This window comes from Oreochromis aureus, linkage group 23, assembly GCF_013358895.1.
Source record: "Oreochromis aureus strain Israel breed Guangdong linkage group 23, ZZ_aureus, whole genome shotgun sequence".
Classification (NCBI taxonomy): domain Eukaryota; kingdom Metazoa; phylum Chordata; class Actinopteri; order Cichliformes; family Cichlidae; genus Oreochromis; species Oreochromis aureus.
In genome coordinates, this window is record NC_052963.1 from 8323623 (window position 1) to 8338647 (window position 15025).

The 15025-nt window shown below is 42.0% G+C and overlaps 1 protein-coding gene across 1 annotated transcript; it reads right to left on the reverse strand.

Moving 5' to 3' along the window:
• Positions 1 to 10688: 10688 nt before the first annotated feature.
• Positions 10689 to 14957, reverse strand: LOC120436193. The gene is made up of 4 exons (XM_039606678.1): positions 14945 to 14957; positions 12758 to 13253; positions 12500 to 12568; positions 10689 to 12405 (listed from the first exon to the last, which is right to left on the reverse strand). Exon 4 carries the CDS (start codon positions 11811 to 11813, stop codon positions 10689 to 10691), a length of 1125 nt encoding a protein of 374 aa, XP_039462612.1. The 5' UTR covers positions 11814 to 12405; positions 12500 to 12568; positions 12758 to 13253; positions 14945 to 14957.
• Between the last annotated feature and the right edge of the window lie 68 nt (positions 14958 to 15025).

Consider the following 15025-nt stretch of genomic DNA (forward strand, 5'->3'; position numbering starts at 1 on the left):
AAGGCTCTCAAAATTGCATTCAGCATAGACCTATGTTATACAGACCCATAACGGATGAGAGGTGAAACATCTTTAGAGGAAATGAGAAGTCCAGTTGTCTTGATCCACTTGAGATAATCTGATAATCTGAGGGATACTGCATGCTCATACGCGGTAAATCCATAATGGTCAAAATTTAAAAGATGAAGGCTTTTTTTTTTGCTTTTTTTTTCTTTTTGTTTTGAAGGCTTGATTCAGTAAAAGGACTAGATGTTACAATAGAGATTGACAGACCACGTGACTTTCGCGCATTGCATGCCCGGTACTCGTGGCAAAACAATCAAAGCAATGCATCAAACGCAAGCATTTGCAGCACCACAAAACGTTCATTCTCTGGTTTCAATACCTTCTTGCTTTTTCTTTGTCCCCCAAAAAAGGTATGTACAAAGCGAAGGAGAACAATGCCGGTCCGTACAAAGACAAACTTGATGAAAAGTCAAAGAAAAGACACGAGGAAAAAATCAAAGGAGTGAAAGGGTTAGACCCATACGAGCACACAGAGTGGACAAAAGACGTTAGCGTGCTGGCCAGCTTTTACCACGCTCATATTTATAATTATACGGTTCTTGGAGTGAGTGCATACACTCGTGAACTTTAGTAACTTCAGGTCACTGCAACAAGCCCAGGTACAGTTTACCGACAGATGGGTACAGGACCTTGAAATGCACCGTGTAGAACGAAAGACCATCGTACGAACACAGGTAAGTTTACCAGTCTCACAAATCGTCTTCATAAATACACAATCGTTAACCGTTTATTAATAGGACCTTTAAGCTCAACGGTAATTAATTAGTAGTGGAAATAATTTCTGGTACGCATTACAGAAATGTAGCAGTGACAATAATATTGTATGCTGTAATCGTACTGGGCAATTAGTGATACAAAAAAACCTGTTTTATCCTGTGAATAAAAGTATATGTTTTTGTCAATGTACCATGGTAATAACAGAAGCGAAACGCAATATTCTGTCATGACAATTCACTATTTATGCACAATAAACAAAGGAGCATAGCGCGACAATTTCTGTTCAGCGCCAGACTTGCTTATAACCTATATCACCAATTATGTTATGAAAAATGACGTATTAACTACTACAAAACACTTACCTTTGTGGGAATGCTTGGAGCAGACTAACATGTGAGCTGGAGTGTTCTGGGACATTATATTTGGTCTTTGAATGGCTGCAATCCAGGCCATCCGTTGCCTCTTTGTTACTTCCGAAACATGGCTCGAACAATTTCTCTTCAACGATGTAATCCGATAACAACTGATCTCTTTACCCGTCGGCTTCCCGTGGCTGTCATGCGACCGGCTATTGCAGTAAATAATACAACAGCTTCTTGCCATTTTTTGTGTTTCTTTTTATCGCTGTGTAACTGATTTCAATTGAAAGCCTGCGTGCGCTAGTACCTCTTGCCACGAGTTCCCAGAATCCTTTGCGGTTTTACCCCTGAATGACGTCACATTTTCAATCTCTATTCCTGATAATGCATTGCTTTAAATGGAGAAAATTTTGAGGGATGGCTGTTATGAGGAAAGGCAGCCCAGAAACTTTACCAGTTTGGGACACATAGTCACTAGTGGACCTTGGATTCATCGAGTGTTTTGGCCATTATCACTAGACACCCTCATCCAAGGAGGCCCTGCCAGGGTTGATCAGGCCCCGGAGTGTGTCACTGGTTTATTTCAAATTGTTATTTCTCTTCTTCTTTCTTCTGTTTAGTTTTCTACAGTTTATTTTCTTCGATCTATTCACTGCAACTAAGAAATAATACTCTCTTTAACATTTATGGAGCCTCACTTCTTCAACGGGATAGAAAAGGTGATAGAGAGAAGTAAGACAAAAGGGACAAGATAGGAGAGAGCAGAGAGGAGAGTCGGCTGGGGGGACGCCCGATCTGGCTTCCCAAAACCTCCCCGCCGGATCGGGCTGTACGCTCTACCTCCCCACTGCCTCCCAGAAAAGGGAAGAAGAGCAGAGGGGAGAAGAGCGGAACATTTTTCTTTTCTTTTCTTTCATTCCTCCTTTTGGTTTCACTACCATGAAGTTAACTGCACAGTCCCCAGGAGGCCCTGAGACAGCTGTATCAGTCAACCAGAGAAATTTCGAATGTTATGTTTTACCCTTTGACGCCCCCTGTTGAGGCAGGTCCACCACGGGTTGATTAATACTGGGCGTGTGTCTCGCGGTTAGATAGCTGCCTTAGCTGACCAAGTGATGTCAGCCCTTTTTAGCCATAGCCAGTGACTGGTCCTCTCAGCAGTGTTAGCTGATTCTCTTATAGCCTGCCTTTGCGCCTGTCCTCTGATCCCAATCTCTGTACTGTTGTACTGGCAACAAAGCCCCTGCACCCCACTTCCACCGGGCGCACCTTGATCTTCCAGCCTCTGTCTACTGCCTCAGCTGCTAAGTTGGCATACCGCAGCTTCTTACACTCAAATGCCTCCTCAATTGCTTCCTCCCACCGTACCGTCAGCTCAGTGACGTACGCAAGTTTTTGGGAGTTAGTCCAAAGGACGAGGTCTGGTCGTAGAGTAGTTGCTACGATCTCTATGGAAAAATTACCCTCTGATCCAAGTCCACTTGCATCTGCCAATCCCTGGCAACCTTCAGCAGGCCCAGGTCCGGGGTTGAGGGGCTTGTCCTCGGCTTGTCTCCCTCCCAGACAAATGCTGATGAAAACTGACGCTCCTCTTGGTCTCAGCTAGACACCTGAGGACCTGGTTGTGTCTCCATGTGTATCTGCCCTGAGTAAGGCTAGTCCTACAACCAACCAAAATGTGCTTGAGTGTGGCTGGGACTGTACAGGATGGGGGCAGGATGGGTCCTTTCCAAACCACAGCTGCAGATTTATTGGGGAAGATAGCACATCATATGTCGCTCGGATGATGAAACTTAGTCTATTAAACTCCATCCCCAGATTTCACTCCATGAGAGTTTCCTCGTTTCAACACTTTCCCAATTCATCCAGTGACCACTCTAGCATGTCTGGCTGTTTCCTCCTGTCGAGGCACCTCCACCATCACTATTGTTCGACGTTCAGTTACAGATGCCTGTTGCCACCGATGTGTTACTGCTCCAAGACCAAATCCTCCTCTGCCCTGTTGGACATGACCCACCACGTCACAATGCCGAAGAGCAGATTTGGCCTGTAGCACAGATGTAACCGGGGTCCACTTCCTCCCCGTTGCTAGGGTGGGAGCAGTGCCTCTCAATATGGGGTCCCGGGAGTCCGTGAGTGACATCTCAAGCCTCACTTTTTTACATTTAAACTCCTCTACCAGGCTAGCGATAGGCAATGACAGTATCCCGTCGCTATAGAGTCCAACACTGCTGAGGCATTTGGGAAGTCCGAGCCACTTCTTAACATAGGAGCTCACTAGCCTCTCTAGTCGAATGGCATGATTGAGTGAGACCTCGTACATTGTCAACCGCCACAGTAGTCTGGGTAATAACCCAAACTGGAAGCACCAGAGCTTCAGAGTCCCTGGAGTGCTGTGTTGTTAATCCGCTTGAGGTCATTAGTCAAGTTCTATCTTAGTTGTTCTAGTTGCCACGCATCATTGAGGTCTGCATTATACCACTGTCCCAGGCTCTTTATGGGCTTCTCTAAGACTGTTGGAATTGGTTCTCCACTGATATAGAATTGTTTGGCTGTCAGTTTTCCTTTTATAATGGAGATGCTGCGAGATTTACTTGGTTTAAACTCCATTCTTGTCCATTCAATGTTTTCCTGGAGCTTCTGTAGCAATCGCCTAGTACATGGTTTTGTTGTTGTAATGATGGTCATGTCATCCATGTAGGCTCTAATGGGAGGAAGACGAAGGCCACTCTTGAGTCTCTCACCTCCCACTACCCACCGAGATGCCCGCACGACCCCATTGCCATGATAAATGCCAGAGGGGAAATCTTGCAGCCTGCCATAACTCCAATTCCCAGGTGCTGCCAGGCTGTAGTGGTGTTCTCAGCTGTCACACAAAACTGTAAAACCCGAAAGTAGGTCTTGACCAGACCAGTGATGTGGTTTGGTACGCTGAAATAGTTGAAGGCCATCCATAAGATCTCGTGCGGAACTGACCCAAAGGCGTTGGCAAGGTCTAAAAAGACCACATGAAGGTCTCTTTGTTCTTTCTTAGCAGTTCGAATCTGGTGTCAGATGACGCTGGCATGCTCCAGAAATCCCGAGAAGCCTCGGATGCCGGCCTTCTGCACTGATGTGTCAATATAGTTGTTTCTTTGCAGGAAAGTAGATAGTTTTGGGCCAAGACACTGAAGAAGATCTTTCCCTCTAGGTTCAGCAGGCTGATCTGGCGAAACTGGCTGATGGATGAGGAGTTCTTCTCCTTAGGGATCAGAATACCTCCTGCTCTTCACCAAGCCTTTGGAATCACTCCTTTCTGCCACACTACCTTCATCAGCTTCCACAGGTATTTGATGACTCGTGGGGTGTTTTTATAGAGCCTATATGAAATGCCATTAGGTCCTGGGGCCGATGCTGCTCTTGCCTGTTTCACTACCTTCTCCACTTCACTCCATGTAGGTGGTCTTATGTCCATTTGGTCTTCAGGTGCCTGGATAGGTGGCGTATCACTCGGAATGGTAACTGGCTCATGCCTCCGATCCTCAGAGTAAGTTTTCCTCAGATGATCTTCCAGGTATTATGGGCATTTTGAGGCACCTGCTCTTCTCTTCCCAAAAAAGGCCCTTAACAAAGTTGTATGGGTTGTTGTAGAAATGGGTCCTTGTCCGTTCTTTCTTCTTATGTTGTCATCTGAGGTGTTCTGCTCTTCGTAGCTTAGTACATTGTTGCTTTATTTCCTCCTGCACTGCAGTAAGTCCCTCCCTTTCTGTCTCATAGGCCCTCCTTCACTGTTTCCTCAGCTGTCTTCTCTCTTTCACTAATCTGTCAATTTCCCGCTGTCTCCTGGACTTCAACTGGTTTAAAGGGCCTTTCTGCTGTCTCTGAGTCTTGTTCTTTACCCCAAACCACTTGGCCCCATAGCTGTAGATGATGGTTCCCAGGTTCTCCAACTTCCTTTCAACTGGAATCTTTTGTTGACCTAGTATAAGAGCCAGTTCCAAGTCAATGGTTTGCCACTCTCTTTTCTCACTGGATCTGGGCCACAGAATCTGATCTTTCCTACCTCCCATCTTCCTTTCCCTTGCTGGTAGTGGTTGTCTAGACTCAGTGTTGGAAGATGCTGTCGGCTGTTTCTGGATGGGCTCTGGGCTGGAACATGGTGTTGATTGTGGCTGGCTTACATCTATACACTAATGTGTTGCTAGCTGTTGGTGGCTAAACTCCAAGCTAGGGGCTGATATTAAACGGCTGGGCCCTGAGCTAGAATCTAATATTGGGTATGGCTGGCTAAGCTCCTCTAGACTGGGAACTGCTACTGGCTGGATTTGACTGAGTTCCAACCTGGAGACTATGGGAGGGTCTGTATGACAATGAACTTCGATCGGGGTGCTGATACCCTGAGGACAGTGGGTATTCTCCTGCCTCTGGGCTTCAATTGACTGATTTGACTTACTTCTTAAAAAGTATGTGTCAATGCAAGGCCCCTTTCTCAGCTTGCTCAGGCACTTCTTCCTGCCTTGGTGGTCTCAAACGTGCAAGTGAGACCAGACACCCATCGAGAGAGTATTTACTGATGTCAATGCATAAGCAAAACTGTTTTTTTGATAGAGTTTTATACAACCAGATGTTGTTTAGCAACCAAAGAAATATTTCCCTGTGGGCCATGAGAAACAATGCAGGTTTAAGGCACTTCCAAAATAATTAATAGCATTACTTTTTAGACCCAAAAGCTACATCTGCCTTTTTGCATCCAGTCTATTGTGGTATTCCAAGTTGATTTATACGTTGTGTCATGACTGAGCAAAAAATGACATAGCACGAAATACATAGAAGAATACCAGCTGTACATAACAGTTACTGTAAATATGTCATTGTATTGGCTCATAGGGATCATGGCTGGGATGTTTTTCTGTGTCCACATCGGGTTGGACTCCTCCCTCTAGGCAGAGTTGGGTTCTCGCCACTTACCAAGCTTGTCTGTTCCTGAAAAGCCAACAATCAGGGAGCAGCATTTAAGAACAAGCTCGAGCCTCCACTCCCCGCCGGATTGTTTTCTCATCTGCAGTGGTAAATTGATTCCTGATGTTTCGGTTGCAGCATCTAGTTGTCCTGTATACTAACTATGCTGTCTCTATGTGTTCTCGGCCTTTTTCCAGGTTCCACAATTCACCTGTTCAGTCACGTGACGCTGGTCCGCTGCACCTTGCTCTTCCAACTCAAACCTATGGACCTTTTCCTGTTTGCCCCGACAGTGTTTTAAACTGTCAATTTGTGTTCACGTCTGCATTCAGAACCTAGTACTGGCCTAGTTGCCCTGTGAAATTAGCTGCATGAATTAGGCTGTCCTGTTTAGGTTTATTTGTATGCCTTGAAATGAACACATAGGATTGCTGTAGTCTAAGTCAGTAGGCATCCTCAGACTCTCTTAGTATTGTGTATTACATTTAATATGGATTGCACAAGATGTGAACACAGGTATTGACTATGAGCAGTTCAGTGTGTTTGACCTTTCTGTCTTCATTTTCTTTCTAAAACTACTTACTCAAACATGTCTGATGGCTTAATAAACGCTTTGGCTTCTGAAGGAAGAAAGCTTAAGCTTTTGTTCAAGTGGAAAAGTTTCTGTCCGACATTGCTGAAAGAGTCTGCTTTTATTACCTCAGTATTTGAGGGTGCTATGATTTAACCCTCTTTGTTGTCAGCACTTATAATTCAAACCCACACTGCTGTGGATTTAGACACAATCATGACAACCTCAACAGCTGGCAACACAAATGAGAAACACATTTCTTTTCTCTTGACTGAGGAAGTCATTCTGTTATTCAAACGCTTTCTTTCCATGCTAAGTAAATCTCCAAAGTATAATTTGTGCAATTTCCTGGGTGGGTTTACCTTTGTACCTGTTTCTTTTTTTTCTTTTTTTTTAATACTGGGTTAATCTTAACTGGTGGGATTTCTGTGTATGCAAGCAATGGATACAAATAACCCTGGCTGGCTGGGTAATGATGAGGACTTACAGTATGGGAAGTAAAGCCACCGTGACGACTCTCCAATCTAGAGGAACCTTCAAAACCTCTACCATCTGTGTCTCTTCTCTTCATGAGCTGTAGTTTCATCTGTGAAATGAGAATGCAAATCATATTTGGTAGTGTTTGAGTGTGAACTGGCAAGGCAGAACATTCAATTCAGTCAGATATTACCAACATGGAAAAGGGAGCGGGAAAAGTAAAGCCTTACGCTGTATACTTGTCACAAGTCCAACAGTACAATGTCTGTAAAACAGGATGTATAAAAGGTTTGTTCTGCCAATTTCCACACTCATTTTTCCCCATGAAATCATGTTGAACAAAAAAACCTACAACTTTATTTGCCGCTACTTACACTGTAATATTTTGTAGGACATTTGCTGGGACATTGTTCTAAATGCAAAAAATGAAATAAAATAAAATGGTAAGGACAGTCTACTGGTCATTTGTCATTTCAGTCTGTTACATCCAATGACACAACAAAAAAAAAAAAATATTTTAAGAGGATTTCTTGATGATGACCCTTTGCGTTATTGAACTGTTGTCGATTTTATTGAAACAAGGTTGAAGCAAGCTGTGCTCACTGATCTATTATGCATTCAGGGAAAAAGAAAAAAGAAAATCTTTTTTTTCTTTTTAAATTTTCTTATCAGCTTTCCTTTTTTAATGTTAATTCTGTTTGGCGAATACCAGCCAATCTGTCCAAGCCCATTTAAGTTCCTGAAAGCTTATCTTCCAAACAGGATCTTTAATACAACAAAATTTTCTGTCAAGTCAGAACATGTGGGGTTATTACACATGGGAGACATCTTTGTAATTTTGTCATAACTTTGCTTACTTTCTTTTGTTTGTGTGTGTGTGTGTGTGTGTGTGTGTGTGTGTGTGTGTGTGTGTGTGTGTGTGTGTGTGTGTGTGTGTGTGTGTGTGTGTGTGTGTGTGGGTGTGTGTGTGTGCTGGACTCAGAATAACATTTGGATGGAAATTTAATGACAGCAGTTGGGCAGTGCTATTTCTAGTGCTGTCAACCAAATCAGATTACAAAATGTCCACACTTAATTTCACAGTAGTGTTTAACTCTACTAACCTTTCCAAACTTTAGCTTTAATGCTTAATGGTTAATATAAAATAAGAAACAGTCAAAGATACAGAAGGATTTGTGGTGGGGTTTGTACAGGATGTAAAAGAAAGAAAAAAAGAAAAAAATACATTTGAAGGTAAGCGCAATATAAGACATGATGAAGGTTTTAACAACATACAGTGTTGAGCAAATTAATCAGACCACTTGTCATAAAAACAAGAAAACAAAAATATTTTAGATATCTGTCAAAAACTCTGTAATTTAGCATCCTAATCAAAACTAATAATGTTATTTTTTTTTTTTTTTTTTTTTTTTTTTTTAAGGGGGCATACATAACAATACTTTGCATTAAAATTAAAGAAGTAAAGAAGTTGTGCATTATAGTTGTTGTGCACAAACTTTACATTGGGTAGTGATCTAATAAATGGGTTAAGCACTGTACAGTGAATACGTTCTATAGTGTTTTATACAGGATGTTTTCCCTGATGGTTTCAAATAAATTTTTCAAATCCATGCTTTCAATTGTATGGCGGTCAAAGTGAGATTTAAGGAGGGCAGTGGGAGAAATGACTCTTTTCCACTAAATCACATGTGATTTGCAATCCCCCTTCTTCCCCCTCTTTTTTGCATCTTCCTTAATGTTTGAGAGTGACATAATCAAACATCTAAATTATCTAGCTGGGAGGTATATCTGGCTTCCTAGTATCAACACAGACAGACAAGTTAAACATTGAAAACAGCTTGTCTGTGATGTATGCAGACACGCCAAAATTACGCACATTTGTCACTTAAGTAGAAGTACAGATACTTTGCTAAAAATACTCTGCTAAAAGTTAAAGCACTGATTCAACTTCTTTCCTCAAATGAAAGTGAAAATGTACAGCCTTTTCACATTTCAAGTACAGCTGTTGCCTACGTTGTAGGTGACTTTGCCTTCATGCCAAAGCAAAAAAAAAAAAAAAAAGTATAATCAGGGGTTATAATGGGATTCCACAGGTGGGGGAACCATAGCATCAGTTGTAATGGTACAGAGAGCGAAGAAGTATCATAACTAAAGGCTGTGATCACCTGATCTGTGCTGCTGCTTTTCATGAATTTAGCTTATTGAATTAAACGAGATAAGCAGATGTTAGATGATCTATCGTGGTGGATTTCCAGCCCCTAGACAGTACAATGCTAGATTAAAGGTGGAATTCAGTGAGTGAATCATCATCTTAAACTTAAATTGATACCTGTTTTCCTGTTACACTGACCACGAACACCACAGCTTTACTGCAACAGTCCAACATAGTTCGTTAATGTGAACTTCAACACAGCACTGCAAATTAACCAGAGTAGCCCACACTTGACTGCCTAGGATTTTCATGCAACTTTTGAATAACACAGAGTTATCATACTTAAAAAAATGTTACTCCTCGTTTGCAGACTCTGTAATGCTAGCTAGATGCTTAAGTACCAAAACAACAACTTATTAACATCTGCACCAGAAAGAGTGTTTCAGATGTGAGCGCCAGCTATTACCCCTGAGTATAGAGCTATAAATTATGTATAGATTATTGTGTCTTTTTACCTTTTTCAGCTCATTGTGTGCAATAACTGTGATTGATGGTACACTAATGTGATTGCTTTTTATGTTGTTATTCCCTTTATTTAGGATTAAATTGGTTTGATGTTTGAAGGCACGCAGTGATGAGAAACAATAACTCAATAATAAAAGCTAAAGCAACAAACCTGTTAAATGTAAGTGGAAAGTGTGTTAAAATATAGGGAAGGAATGTAAAAACTTTTCAGGAAAATAAAGAGAACCTGCCACTTACTTAAAACACAAAAACATATCTGTTCATATCTCATATCTCTGTGATTATTTTGCCTTTTTCAAGTGATTACATTTGTTATGGCCCGTCTGGCGCGGCCAGACCACAACATAAAGGGTGATCCATCCCCGTCCAACCCCAAGCAGCACGTCACACACTTAATACTTTGTGACAGTGATTTATTTACAATAAGTGCATTTAAACAAAGGAAGGGAGCAAATTATAACTTCAGGGTGAACCCAAGGCCAAAACAACAAACAAAAGGTAGCCTAACTCAGGAATAAGTACAACTTACCTAGTCAAAAGAACCAAACCAAATGACAAGTACTTTCCTCCCTACCTAGCAAAAACAGGAGAAAACTAATCAAACAAAAAAGGTGGTCCACCCCTACATGCTCTAACATCAAATCAACATAGTGACATAGTGAACGGTCTGCCGGCTGGGTTGGGCGGAGGATGAATGAATGGCAGTCCCTGGCGGTCTCTTCTTATCCGCTGCCTCCCGGTCCTCAGCCAATCGGTGCGAGCCATCCACCCTGGATGCACCAACCACAGAGGAGCACCTGGACACTCAAATTTGCATATGATTACGATCCCAGTCGTAACACCCCCTTTCCCAAGAATTAACATTACCACCAAAATGTTTAATTCAAGGAGAAAGTGCCCTAGACAGAGTATCAGCCAACACATTCTCTTTTCCTTTCTTGTAACTGATCTCCAAGTTAAAATCTTGCAGTACCAAGGACCAGCGCATAAGCCTTTGGTTGGAATTGCGCATTTGGGAAAGAAACACTAGTGGGTTGTGGTCAGTAAACACCTGCACAGGCAAAACACTTGACCCAACATAGACCTCAAAATGCTGTAAAGCAAGTAGCAAGGCAAGAGCCTCCTTTTCAATGGTACTATAATGGGCCTGGTGTCTGTTAAACTTTTTCGAAAAGTAGCAGACGGGATGATCTACGCCATGACCATCTTCCTGTAACAGAACAGCGCCTGCACCACACGAGCTGGCATCTACTTCTAGTTTAAAAGGGCGCTCAAATTGCGGTGCAGCTAGCACTGGTGCACTGCACAACAATGCTTTGGCAGACTCGAATGCCACCTGACATGCTGGAGACCAAATAAAAGGCTTTAAAGGGCTAACAAGATCAGTTAGGGGACTAACCACATCAGAGAACCAAAACTCTTTCGGCCACTTCAAAGCAGCGGCTATGCGCTCGAATGCACTGAAATAGGAGTCTACCTCAGACTCGCGAAACGGGGGAACCAACTTGATGTGCTTACTTATGTCAAAACTGGCAGAAGAGGAAGCACTTGTGCTTGATGACGTTGGGGAAACACTAGCTGAGCCCTTTTCAAGCTCAAGAGCCCTGATACGGAGATGCATAGCCTGCACTTCCAGCTGCCTGTTGCGGGTCTCCACCTCTCTTATGCGGAGCGTGAGGCGCAGATCCTCAGTGGACGTACCTTCACTAGATTCAGAAACCCGATCAGCCTCCGTGCCAGCAGCAGACGCATCAGCTGCGTTAGCATCCGTTTCAGATGCAGTGCCATCTGCCTCCTTCACTGGCTTGTTTCCAGCATCGCCCCGTTGTAGAAGCACACCTTTCTCCACTAGCTTTTCAGCCAGGGTTTCCTTCAACTCTGCTTTGCGAGCACTGTAAGACACTCCCACATCATAAGAGTTAGCCACAATGAGCAGGTCCACCTTCTTACATTTGTCAAGTTTTTCCCATGAAGGTGCCACCACAAAATCCTCAAGTGAAAAATCCATTCTCACACCCCCCCCACACAAAAAATAAAACTGCCAACCAGAATAGGACACGCCAACCCAACCTACCAAAAAGCGAGAAAAGACACGGAACGAGCCCCCAATTATGTTATGGCCCGTCTAGGCGCGGCCAGACCACAACATAAAGGGTGATCCATCCCCGTCCAACCCCAAGCAGCACGTCACACACTTAATACTTTGTGACAGTGATTTATTTACAATAAGTGCATTTAAACAAAGGAAGGGAGCAAATTATAACTTCAGGGTGAACCCAAGGCCAAAACAACAAACAAAAGGTAGCCTAACTCAGGAATAAGTACAACTTACCTAGTCAAAAGAACCAAACCAAATGACAAGTACTTTCCTCCCTACCTAGCAAAAACAGGAGAAAACTAATCAAACAAAAAAGGCGGTCCACCCCTACATGCTCTAACATCAAATCAACATAGTGACATAGTGAACAGTCTGCCGGCTGGGTTGGGCGGAGGATGAATGAATGGCAGTCCCTGGCGGTCTCTTCTTATCCGCTGCCTCCCGGTCCTCAGCCAATCGGTGCGAGCCATCCACCCTGGATGCACCAACCACGGAGGAGCACCTGCACACTCAAATTTGCATATGATTACAATCCCAGTCGTAACACATTTCAGAGGTTAAAAACAAACTCTAATAGCTCATTGGACAGTCTTTACCTCTGATGACGAGACATACTGGCTGCAGCATTATCCAGATCGGTCCAAGCACCATCATATTGGAACACACTTGTACAATCAAAGAACAAAAAAAGACACAGATGGAAAAATGTAAACATTCTATATACTCAACTAATCAGCTGACTTTTTTGGGGTACAGAACTTGCCTAACAAACTGAAGAAACCAAAACTCATAACACTGCCCCCATAGGCTTATACAATAGGCAGTAGGTATGCAATAGATAAAACATGACTTACCTTACAATCCCTTGAGTTCTCTTTGCATGTGAGTAGATGTGTGTGGAAACATTCTTACTTTTACTATTACACGTAGAGACAAGTTATGCTGCTGATCTTATATGATTTAATTTCACCAAATGTTTAAGTTGTCTCTAAATGCAGTAATGGGATGTGGATTTATTTCCAACCACATTTCTTCCTTCAAGATGCTTCACCAGTACTTTTTTCAACACTTTTTTAATTTGTTGAACTGTATGTATCCCAACTTAAATAGTTCAATAATAAAAGAGCAATTGAAAGTACTGAACAGGATGTTTTGACATTGAAAAATTAATGTGTTTAGCGATTATACTCCAATGACCAATCATGGCAGAACGGAATCCCAGCTGTGATAGGATTTAGGACAGGAACCAGCGGAGTCTAGACACTGAAGATGAAGTTAGAGACTTGGATGGAGCTCTGACTGAGGTGCCAGGGTAGCAATAGGGAGGAGATGGGTTGCACGAATGCGAATCTGAAAGGGAGAATGATGGAGAGCACAGATTTAAACCACGCAAAGTGAAGGCTGATTGGCTTGAAGAAGCCAGGTGATTGGATTATTATTATTTTAACATTTTGTTGCCACTGTTTTTTCATACTCTTTATCCATAGGGAATTGAAAGCCAATTTTAACATAGTGGTTACCTACACAGATAATGCAGCGAGTGATAAGGAGTGTTTTTGCTTATGGAAATGAACATAAAGATGAGTAGAAACTAAAAAGATTTCAGCTGTTGAAAAACTGTCTCTGCGAATAATGTAAATGACCAGAGACAGGATAATCACATACTACCAGAAAAACCTACAAAGATAATACATCTCTTTGTACTGTAACAACAAACATTAACAGATTTCTTTAATATAACATTTGTGTGAAGTTTTGTTGTTGTCTATGTTTTCTAGTGATGTATTTGAGATTGGGAGTTAGTTAACATTAAATATAAGCTTTTAAATCTTATAATTAAATATTTCAGTGGCAATTCATTATGTATAACAATACAATATAGTCTGTTGTATAGTATTTACACACTGGGACTATACATGACAATCAACTTCAAATGGTGCAGCAGGTTCATTAATGAATTTCAATGGTGTGTATACCGTCAGCAGCTCACAGGGGATATTTGTGAACACACTCGCAGCCTGTGAAAAGCTTCTGGGTAAGTGTTCACACCTTTTTAAGTGGCAGGTACTTAGAAAAAAACAACAAAAGAGAATGGAAAGGCTATAAAGTGTGGTGACTTTAAAATAGTTCAAAACTAACAACCAGATTTCTCCACTTTTTGTCATTCAGTGCAGCCACTTCAAAAATCAGAATTCATTCAGTTTTGATTATCGCTCATTTCCTGGCTTGATAAATAAAACTCTCCGTTTGAGAGCAGCATGATTTGCTGCTGCCGGTCAAAAGAATAAACTTTGTTGAATTTTTCACTCACAAGTAATTGAAGATTTGAGGTGTTACATGTCAGTCCAAGTGAGTTAACGCTTATTCCCTCCGAATGCCTCATTTGTGTCATAAAATGACAGGAAAAAGTAACCACTGAGAGTTTTCCATGCACCTGTTATAATACTATAATGACAGAATTAGTTTTTAAGAATAAAGACTGAAGTGAAAAAGACCTTCAGGTGTATAAAACCATGAATAGTCAATCAAAATTGCAACTTGTGTCAACAAATGGACCTCAAAACCAGGCGAGACCTTGAGATGACAGAAGCCATGTTACTTCTTTTTCTGTGCATGGTGGGTTCATTGGAAACAGGGCTATATGCTAACAACTCATCCATCCATTTTCTTCCACTTATTCAGCTCTGGCACACGGGGATTGAACCTATGCCTGCTGTCATAGGATTAAGGCAGGGTACACCCTGGAAAGGCGTATCGCAAGATTAGACTTTAAACAAGAAGAGAAATATCAATGGAATTTGTGTTTTCCACACCAAAAGATACTTAAGTCCATGTCGTATCTCATTTTTTCTTTTCATTGTTTAAAGAATTTTTGGCAATTCCAGTTTTGGAATTTCTAGTCTGATAGTGGTGTTGACAAACTGATGTATACCACTTGGTTGACTGACCACAGCCACTTCATGTAGATTTCCATCCCTTTTTCATTCCGCTTTCATCACACTCCATGTAGTTTACTTTCTTCATGCCAAAGAAAAGCTGACCTTCCAGCTTGTCCTGGTTTTTGCTCCGTGTATGCTGGTCCTTGCTCCTAAAAAGGTAAGATTTACAACTGTGACCTCCAG

Coding starts and splice junctions, on each gene's coding strand:
- LOC120436193 (XM_039606678.1), bottom strand. CDS start 11,813: ATGGATTTTTCACTTGAGGATTTTGTGGTGGCACCTTCATGGGAAAAA.